The sequence below is a fragment of the Rhinatrema bivittatum genome, unplaced genomic scaffold (assembly GCF_901001135.1).
Source record: "Rhinatrema bivittatum unplaced genomic scaffold, aRhiBiv1.1, whole genome shotgun sequence".
Lineage (NCBI taxonomy): Eukaryota > Metazoa > Chordata > Amphibia > Gymnophiona > Rhinatrematidae > Rhinatrema > Rhinatrema bivittatum.
The window spans coordinates 135,958-146,438 of NW_021820859.1; the positions used below are offsets into that span (position 1 = coordinate 135,958).

Sequence of the window (10,481 nt, forward strand, 5' to 3'; positions counted from 1 at the left end):
AATATCACAGCGATATTAAGTCAGAGGCCCCAAAAATTAAAAAAAACAAAACTTAAAAAAAAAAAAAATCTGACCGTCGGTCGGTAGGTTCGAAAATGGATGCTCAATTTTGCCACCGTCCATTTGCCGAACCCGTAGCTGTCAGCAGGTTTGAAAACCAACACCGGTAAAATTAAAGCATCAGTTGTCGGACCCACTGACAGCCGCCACTACCACTAATAAGGAGGAGGTAGAGTCACTAGCGCCCTATTACCCCTGAAGCCCTTAGTCTTCATGACAGGGGGCCACCGACGTCTTCCTCCTATTCTGCGGCTGGAAGGCCACCCTGGAGCTCCTCTTCGCAACCCGGAGACTGCCGCCAGTGCATCATGCGGCTGGAGCCATCCCCAGCCTTCTCCTGTAGCAGGAGCCACCTTGGGCCTGCTTCTTCTACACAGCATGGCTGCTGTCCCTGGTCCTGCCTCCTTAGGCACTGGGCCGCATCTCCTCTTCATATTTAAAGGGCCAGTCCTCTGGCTCCTCCTCATTATGTCATCCTGGGTGTTCCTCTTCAGCCCTACAAAAGGGCTCAGTCTTCAGTTCGTCTTCGCCTTCGCAAGGAGTCAGTCATGGAGTTGGACTGGTCCTGGATCCTCCATTCCAGCTCTTCGGTCCAGGAGTCTTCGACGATGTCCTCCTATGCATCTTCAAGACATTCTGTTCTTTGTGGGGAATTTCCTTGTCTTCTTCTGTGGTTCCTGATCCTTGTCTTCATCTTCGTTCTATGTCCTGGTATCTCATCGGATCCTGTGTCCTATCCACTGATGTCTCCGTTCGATGTCTTTGTCCACAGATGCTCCGTCTTCAGTTGACTTTGCTTCCAGATGTCCTGTCTTCCCTGATGTCCGTCTCAGATGCCCTATTCATAGAAGTCTTTCTCTGAAGTAGTCCTTGCCATAGACATCCAGTTGTCCTATCCATTGGGGCCCTCGTGATGCTCTTGGTTGAGTGTCCGGCAGGTCCGTAGACCGGAAGGCCTGGCGTTCGGATGTCCTATCTTCCTGTGCCTCCTCGTTGCTCTTGATTGAGTGTCTTTGGGGGTCCGAAGTCCTGATGTCCCTGCCTTGGATACCCCAGTTGAACCTGCTTTCAGATGTCTCGTCTTTGTTGTCCCCGAGGTCCTTGTCTCCATGTGTCTATGCCGTCTAATCTTCTGACGTTCTGCCTTTCATCGTCTGTCCATTCTTCAAGAGTCCTTGTCTTGCCTCAACCCTGCCTTAGCCTTGTCTTGACCTTGATGTAGTCCTGCATGAACCTTGACGTCTCCATGTCTGATCCTTGGTATAGCCGTGACTGGACCTTTGACGAAGCCATGTCTGAACTTTGGCATTGCCTTGTTTGAACTCTGACGTAACCATGTCTGAACCTTGACATACCCTTGCCTTGACCTTGATGTAACCTTGCCTAGTAACCTTGCCTTGAAACCATGCCTTAACCTTGATATAACTGTGCCTTGACCCTGATGTAACCATGACCCAGCCTTGCCTTCTTGCCTGATGTTTCGCCCAACCATGTCTCCAAGTACCTTAGTCCGACCATGTCTTCAAATATCATCTGATTGTGTCTTCAAGCATCCTCATCTGACCATGTCTTCAGTATCCTCGTCTGTCCATGTCTTGAGTCTTCGTCTTGTTCCAGTATCATCACCTGTCCTTGACCTCTCTCCATCGTAGCGCATTTTCTGTTCCCGTACGGCAGGTCCGAAAGGGCTATCGAGTGGCCGGAGGGCTACCCCAGAGACCAGCATTGCGTTATTGGGTCTCTACTGATGCATCAGGTTCGGCGGAGGAGTCCCTGGTCTTCTGCCTGTCAACCTATGCTGGGATACGTCTCACCTGCCTCGGTGCTTCTAAGGAGCTCCTCTCTGCAGTTGCGTCGTGGTCCAAGGGCACACCACTCTCCCCAGAAGCTGGATCGCTCCCTTGCGCTCCTGCAATAATAAGAGGTGCACAGCAGTAGGAGAACCAATATTAAACTCCAAGGTTTAGAGTAAGGGCTATGACAGCAAATTAATCATATTACAGTACACCAAATAGTGTGGACATACACATTTATTTAAAAATATTTGTTAATCACTTTATAGATTTCAATAAATCACCCAAAGTGATGTACAAAAGTAAAACATCAAGTTACAATACATAAAAACTAAAAAAAAACTAAAACATAATTGTACAACATAAAATATCAGCACAACTGGACTATTCAGCTATCAGTGGACAGTCACATTTGTTAGAAAAAAAAATCACCCAGTGGTATCAAATAGTGAGAGAGGGGTAATGGAAGAACAAAAGTGGCAGTGATGCCCCAAGACACAAAAAAGGGAAAAGTGGCACAACAGTGGCATAAACATCGCAGGGGCTATAAGAGGTGCAGCAAGTATGTAAAGAATCAGATTGGGATAGAAAGACCAATAGTAAATGCCCTAAGGGAATTTGAAAAGAACTCTGAAAACAGTATAAACAGAGGCCAAAACATCCAAAGCCACCGAGAGTGCATAGCAATAGGAGCACTGGAGATAAAACCCTAAACTATAGGTACAGAGCAATGAATCATCTCATAGCCTCCATCTTCCACTGCACATTTCAAGTTAGCACCACTGTCTGTTCCCGAAATGATGCAGCTTTTCGGGGGCGGGCCGCAGCATTTCGGGGGCAGGCCCGGGGGCATGGCGCCGGCCCGGGGTCGTGGTCGAGGCCTCTGGACCAGCCCCCGGGTTGGGTGACGGCGCACCAGCAGCCCGCTGGCGCGCGCAGATTTACATCTGCTTTTAGCAGGCGTAAATCTGCCAACAAGGTAAGGGGGGGGGGGTTTAGATAGGGCTGGGGGGGTGGGTTAGGTAGGGGAAGGGAGGGGAAGGTGGGGGAGGGCAAAGGAAAGTTCCCTTCGAGGCCGTTCCGAAATCAGAGCGGCCTCGGAGGGAACAGGCAGCGCGTGCTGGACTCGGCGCGCGCAAGTTGCACAAATGTGCACCCCCTTGCACGCACCGACCCCGGATTTTATAAGATACGCGTGGCTACGTGTGTATCTTATAAAATCCAGCGTACTTTTGTTTGCGCCTGGTGGGCGAATAAAAGTACGCGATCGCGCAATTTTTTAAAATCAACCCCTATGAGGATAACTTTCAAACTGCACATGGTGGCATATACACATGTATATCGGTCAGGGGGATGAAAGCTAGCATTTTATAACCCACACATATTATACAGTATATATATGGATTACAAAATACTCATAAATCTGCTCTGCAATATTTATGCATATAGATATAGATACACATGAATACATTAGGAGGTAGATATTTAAACTTATCCGGGTAAGTAACTTATCCAGATAACACAAAAAAATTATTATTTATCCACAAAAGTCTGAAGAATCGCCATTTATTTGCTTAAGTAACTTATCCGGATATGTTACTTAGGCCTAGATTCATCAAAATGCACTAAATATTGCATGCAATAGGAATGTGTTTTATGGTAATAGGCAGTTTATTGCAAAGTGTGCTATCTTACAGGCTGATACAGTAAAAACGCGGGAGAGCAGGCGCGCGCACAGGCCACTCTCCTGTGCGTGCGATTCTGTATTTAAATGAGGCCCAGCGGTATAAACAGGCAAAAGGAGGCGCTAGGGACACTAGCGCGTCCCTAGCGCCTCCTTTGGGACCGGAGCGGTGGCTGTTAGCGGGTTTGACAGCCGACATTCAATTTTGCCGGCGCCGGTTCTCGAGCCCGCTGACAGCCACGGGCTCAGAAACCAGACGCCGGCAAAATTGAGCATCCGGTTTTCGACCTGACAGCCGCTGGCTGACTTCAAATTTTATTTTTTTTTTACTTTTTTTACCCTTCGGGACCTCCGACTTAATATCGCCATGATATTAAGTCGGAGGGTGCACAGAAAAACAGTTTTTACTGCTTTTCTGAAAGCAATTTCTGAAAGCAAAATGTGCAGCTTGGCTGCACATTTTGTTTTCTGAATCATGCGGGAATACCTAATAGGGCCATCAAAATGCATTGGATGCGTGTTTTTGGCCCCTTACTGAATAAGGGGTAATGCTAGTGCATTGAAAACATGCATCCAATGAAGCTGAACAGTGAAAGAGTTTGGATTAAAGGGTTTTTTTGGACTTTGACTTGGCCAGTTTGAAGGGAAGAGCATTGGAGCATACTCCTGGTATCTCTAAGGGCTTGGGACAAAAGTGAGGACTTGAAGCAAGAGGCTGATTGCTGAGAGACCTGAAGAAGCAGGGGTAAGAAGCTCTGATACATTTTGATACAAGGACTCACAGGACCTAACCCATTGAGATAGGGATGCAGTTTTTTTTCCAGTTGAAGAAAAAATTTGGATCAATTGAATGTTTTTGTATGTGGGGTCAGTTGTCCCACAGTTTTTGTGCTTGCAGATTCTATTTGCTGAGTATGATGGAACCCCATTTCAGTTTTCCCACATTGTAAGAGGAGCAGTTTTTCTCCATGGATAATGGTGCAAGAGAAGTGAGAAGGGAGGAAACATCTAAGATGGGCAAATTAACAATCATCTTTATTGCTATTACATTTTTTATTCTGTTTTGTATTTTTGGCATTATGGCTTGGATTATTTTATTTAAGTTACAGTAAGGACTATTTTATTTGAACACCATTCATGGACTCCTGAGAGTGTTTTTCCTGATGTTCCTACCCTTGCTGTTGTTGCCTTCATTGCTCCTTCTCTGAACTGTTTGGCACCTGTTGGACGTTCCTCACCTTCAGTGTGAGCATTGAGAGTGAGAAGTGGATAGACACGCCAGAGGGCCCTGGAAGATTATTCTTCCTCCCTGTCTGGACTGAACTCGGACCCATACCACCCCAAAGTGAAAGATAGAGCACCAGACTTGAGGACCAGTTACACATTTAAATATTGACCTTGCTCTGGAATGTCTCTGGAACGTCCTTTTTTTACACGCGTTTATGTGAACGTAAACCCTTATGTGTATGCTTGATGTTTCTATAATAGTATGTACATAAGTACATGCTATTTATGTGTGTATACGCTAATTGTTTCACACACAACCTTTTGAAAATTCACCCATATCTCTCTCCAGAACCCTCTAACTCCTGTTGTTACTGTAACAGTCAGAGAGATCAGTATGTCTCCTATCATACACTGAGAAACAACAGCAACTTAAACTTATCTTCCTCTCTCCTATCTAAATGTTTTAGAAATATTTTCTTTCACTCTGCAAAACACAGTTACAGAAACTAGCACCTTTCTCACTCAACTTCATGAAGTAAATGATTCAAAATGGTGACTGTGTTCAAAGTTGCTTTTCCAGTTTAAAAAAAACAATGAGGGAGCCATTGCTAATCCATGCATCTTACAGATGGGACAGGCTGGTTGAAAAAATGCTTGACCTTGATTCATCGTCCTCCTTACTTCCCATCTTAGCTCTGTTTTGTCTGGCTTGCCATCAAAAACAAAAAAATCTGGTTTAGCTTGCCCCATAGACTTTAATGGATCTGAAAGCAAATGAAAATGAACATTTTCATTGTTTTAAGGGCCTCCCATCCATTCTTTTCATTTGGATCAAAATAAACCAGACAAGGTTTTTCTGTTCAATAATCCATTCATTCAAAATGAATGCAAAGCTCTACAAAGCTTTAGTTGGAACATAAAGCTACCTAGAGACTTCATTGCGATTCCTTTTTTCACTGCTTTCATTGTGACCTTAGTTCACTTTTGTGTGCCCAGCACTTAGACTGTAAGCATTTTTGTGTATACTAATCAAGTTCTACTAAAATTAAATATGTATTTTTCTATTTTAAGGTCCTGGGATACTACAACAGGGAAAGCATTGATACAAAAAATTTAATTAATGAAATAAAAGCAATCGCCAGTTTTCCTCCTGAAAAATATTTCTTCAATGTGTCTGATGAGGCTGCACTCTTAGAAAAAGCTGGAACTCTGGGGGAACGCATTTTCAGTATTGAAGGTAATGTACCCTTCTTCAAAGTGTTCTTGGAACATTACCTTTTTCACATTTAAAAAGTGTCCAATAAAGATTCAATTTTAGAACTACCTGTGGAGCTTACAGGCCCACAAATTAGTGGTACTCATGGCCCTGCAAGCTAATTTTGAAAGAGAAACTCCCACAGTTTCCCTATGAAAGTTTTTGCTGGTGGGTTAATGTGTTCTTTTATACCTACATACTTTGCATCTCCTTCAAAGCAGGTGCAAAGTATGTGTCTGAAAGAATGTACAGGGATTTCAAAATGAAATCTCCACGAATACTTTCCCTCCCCTGTCCTAACCCCACACTTTTTCCCCACAAGAATGATTTGATACTTCAATGATTGCATGAAGACAGAATTGATATAAAGTTGTTTTATTATATGTAATTGTATGTATGTATTTTATTTTATGTTTAAATGCACAGGTCGTCAACTCCGTTCTTTGAGAGTCACAAACTGGACAGGTTTTCAGGATATCCACAATGAATATGCATATTTGCATGCACTACCTCCATTATACACTAATTTATGTACATTCTGAGCTAGACAGATGACAAATTAGGGATGTGCAGCCCCATAATTTGCAGATTGGTATATTTTTTGGTTCTGGGGATTTTTTTCATTAAGATTTAGTTTGATTAATTATTTTTAGCTTAGTTCATTTGCCAAACTGAAAAAAAAAAAAGCAAAAATAAAGCTCCTCCACTGAGACAAGCTTTCGACATCAACGTGCCTGGTCCCAGTGCTAAGACCTGACCTCAGCACCAGGGTCAAGGCCTGGCTCGGTGTTTGACACAAGTTCTGGTCCCATCACCAGGACCCAGCCTGAGGCATGATACTGTTGCTGAGGCCTGGCCGGAGGCCTTGTATTGGTGATAAGACCTAAGCTCAATGGTAAGGCATGGCCCAAAGCATAGCCCCAGCGCCAAGGCCCAACTCAAGGCCTGGTTCTGTTCCTGAGGCCTAGAATTGGTCCCCATGGACTGGCCTTAGGCCTGATCCCATCACTGAAGACTGGGCTCAGTACAGAAGCCCATCTTGAGGCCTCTTATGAGCACTGAGGCCTAGACCTGGTGCCGGGGACTGGCCTGAGACCTGGTCCCATTGCTGAGACCTGCTCCTTATGCTGAAGCCTAATCCCAGCACTGGGGCCCAGTCTGGGGCCTGCTTCCATCACAGAGGCCTAGAACTGGATCTGGGGACTGACCTAAGGCCTAGTCCCATTGCCAAAGCCTAGGCCTAGGCACGGCACTGGGGCACAAGGCCATCCCGTTACTTAGGCCTCTGGACACTAAGAATTGCTTCCTAAGAAAATCTGAACTACAAAGCTAAGCATGGAATGGATTAGCCTGTTCAGTTGATCTGGTGTGAAGTGGCAAACATAAATTAGGCTTATGCATATTGGGGTTGATTTTCAAAGTACATTAGTACACAAAACCCTGTTTTATGAGCATGAATTGTGCTGTAAAATAAACCAGTAGAATTTGTGAGTAAAAGTATGCATGAAAACTGATTTTGCATATACTTTTGCCACAAATAGGAAGAGGCAATCTAGGGGGTGGAATTGCAGTGGGACAAGAATTTACATGCATGCTTTCAGTTTTTTAAAGTATGTTCATTAATCTACCTACATAAAGTTACATCTGCTTGGGAGGTGCAACTTTGTGCATGTATGTCTGTGTTCATACTGTGCATACCTGAACATTTTCAAAGCAGGCCTATGTGCATAGGTTTGTTTTGAATATTTGGGTTAAAGCCTGTGATAGGAAGTACTCATAGACTTTATTCATATGTGGGCTGTTTCAAAATCACCTTCTCTATAATGAGGACAATAATGGGTTCCTTGCTATGGTGCCTGGTCAATCTCAAATGTTTTATTGTGTACTCCTTAACAATCAATTTATCACTAATCAACCTCCCAAAGTCACCGTGTTCAAACTCTGAACCGCACTTTCATCATTTGAATAGCTATTTGCCGCAGGCCTCCTTTCCATCCTCTAAGTGACTGAATCAAGCACATAAAAAGTCTAGTTTCCATTATTACAGCACAATAAAAAGGTAGACTGTCAATCAAAACAGATGCTTTTTCCAAAATCCTTGTATGGTAAGCTTTGATAATGATATCCAAAGAGAGGAAACAATTCATTCTTTATCAACCATCTTTATAATTTTTCAACATAGAGAACGTCATTAGAACTTAGTGCAGCAATTTTTAATCCACCGTCTCTCGCCACACAATGGGCCACAAACAGCATCAGCCGTTTTTTTAGCACTTTAATGTAATCACTTGACGTTGTATCTCACTTTTTAACCACCCATTTATTTCTTTATTTAGCCAACCCAATTGCCTCATACCAAAAGGTTCTATGAATTTTATTAAACTAAATATTTTCAATAAAAGTACTTAGCTCCCACTGTAGTGTTCCAAACACTGCCCCAACTCGGACCATTTTTCGGCTGTCACCAGCCTTCTTCAGGGGACACCTCGTAACAGCAGATCATCAAGACGCCTCATTTATTCATGTTTTAATCTGTGACATCAACAGTTCTTTAGAAAAATTATTTATTTTTCTTTTTTCTTTTTTATCTTTTATCCGTCATTCCCTTCCACAGTACAAATGGCACCACGGCTTTGATAATGTTCATATATAATAAACATCTGCAGTAGTCTTTTTAACTCAGCTTCCAATTCTGAAAGGTAGGGTCCAATTGCATGCCTATAGAAAGGGCTGTTTTTTTTTTCTATTGTTTTTCTGTTTGTATGGGCCTGCCATTGGCAATGTATCAGTTTTCAGAAAATGGCACTATATCTATAACTTTCCAGCTATAAGGATATCTATGTAGGGGGACAAGTAGTGGAATGCAGTGAACTCTCCATAATTGGAATGGGTTAGAGCCAGGGGTGGGCAAGTCCGATCCTCGAGGGCTGCAAACCAGTCGGGTTTTCAGGATACCCCTAATGAATATGCATGAAATAGATTTGCATACAACTGAGGCAGTGTGTATGCAGGTCTATCTCATGCATATTCATTAAGGATATCCTGAAAACCCGACTGGTTTGCGGCCCTCAAGGACCGGACTTGCCCACCCCTTAGACAAACATTTATCTGGAATAGTATGCTAGGTACAAGAGGCAAGGCATTGTAGAGGAGTGGCTATAGTGATAGATTACCTGATATTAACAGTTAACCCTCAACCCAAGTTTGTTTGTTTGTTTCTTTTAGGGAGCAGACACTTAGCCTTTGTGAGGTAGTTTATAGCTTTATTATAGCAGCATAAGTATACAAGGGATTGTACAGTATATAGTTTTGTTTTTAAGTTTTAATTTTAGAAAGTGAAACCTCGTTTTTATAAAGATTAAGCAAATGTTCCTGCATTAACTCAGTCAACCTGTACTTCTCAATATGTAATGCCAACTAATTAACCCATCTAAAGATAATAAAGCCAGTTTATCTCACTTTTAGCCATAGGCGAGTTACAGTCATGAGATTTGGGACCTGTCTCATGGCACAGAGGAAATCCAGTAACACCTCCAGAGGCACATTTTTATTTAATATTTATTTACATAATTTTATATACTGCTGATAACCAAAAATCGTTCAATGTGGTTTACAACAATAAATTCATAAATCATATTAAAACCATAGTCAAAGTGCTGGATAATCAATATCGCATCATGAACACATTAAAATTAACTGAATACTTCAGCAAAATAAAAAGTCTTCAGTTTCTTTCTAAACAATTTAAAATCTCGTTCCAAGCATATCTCAGCTGGAAGTGCATTCTAGGGATGTGCATTCGGATTGACCGCATATGGAAAACGCAACTCAATTTTTTTTTTTTACTTAAAAAAAAGATGGGGCGTATACGAGCAGATTTCCGACATAAATGAACATAGATATGTCGGATACGGCGAATCGCCATGCGCGCGCTTTCTCGCCGCCATTACCTGCGACTCGAGCTCGGAGCCCCGGATTACCTGAAAATGGCGGCGCCCCTGCGGTAACCATGCCAACCTGTCTGACCCTGTCCTGTGAGTCTCAGTGACTCACAGGAAAGGGTGGGACAGGTCGGCATGGATACCGGAACGCAGCGAATCTGCGTTCACCTTTTCAGAGAAGCACTGAATGCAGTGAATCGCGCTGTCATTCCGTGCTTCTCTGAGGATTTCCTGACGAGCCAGCAGCACTATAAAAGCAGCAGCAGCACGAAGACTGACGGACATTGTCAGCGATTCAGTGGGGAGGTGGGATCGGGATCGTGCAGGGTGGGCTTAGGCAGGCTGAGGCAGAGAAGATAGCAGAACCCGATTTGATAGACAACACAGAACAGAACCAGATTTGATAGACAACACAGAACAGATTCTTTGTTAGGGAAAAAAAAAAAAGAACATTCTTATTGAGTGAGTCTGTACATTTTATCCTGGGCAGTGCCAGGCAGGGCTGGCAGTACTGTGCCTCA

The 10,481-nt window shown here is 43.2% G+C and overlaps 1 protein-coding gene across 1 annotated transcript in view; it reads left to right on the forward strand.

Annotated features, from left to right (window-relative positions):
- The window catches only part of LOC115082231 (integrin alpha-2-like), a gene marked incomplete at its 3' end in the record, with an annotated part of 105,025 nt that extends 99,019 nt beyond the window's left edge, over positions 1-6,006 (forward strand). Inside the window, exon 9 of the mRNA XM_029586487.1 lies at positions 5,836-6,006. Within this exon, the coding sequence (XP_029442347.1) occupies positions 5,836-6,006 (171 nt within the window). The remainder of the gene's footprint in view (positions 1-5,835) is intronic.
- Positions 6,007-10,481: the final 4,475 nt, after the last annotated feature.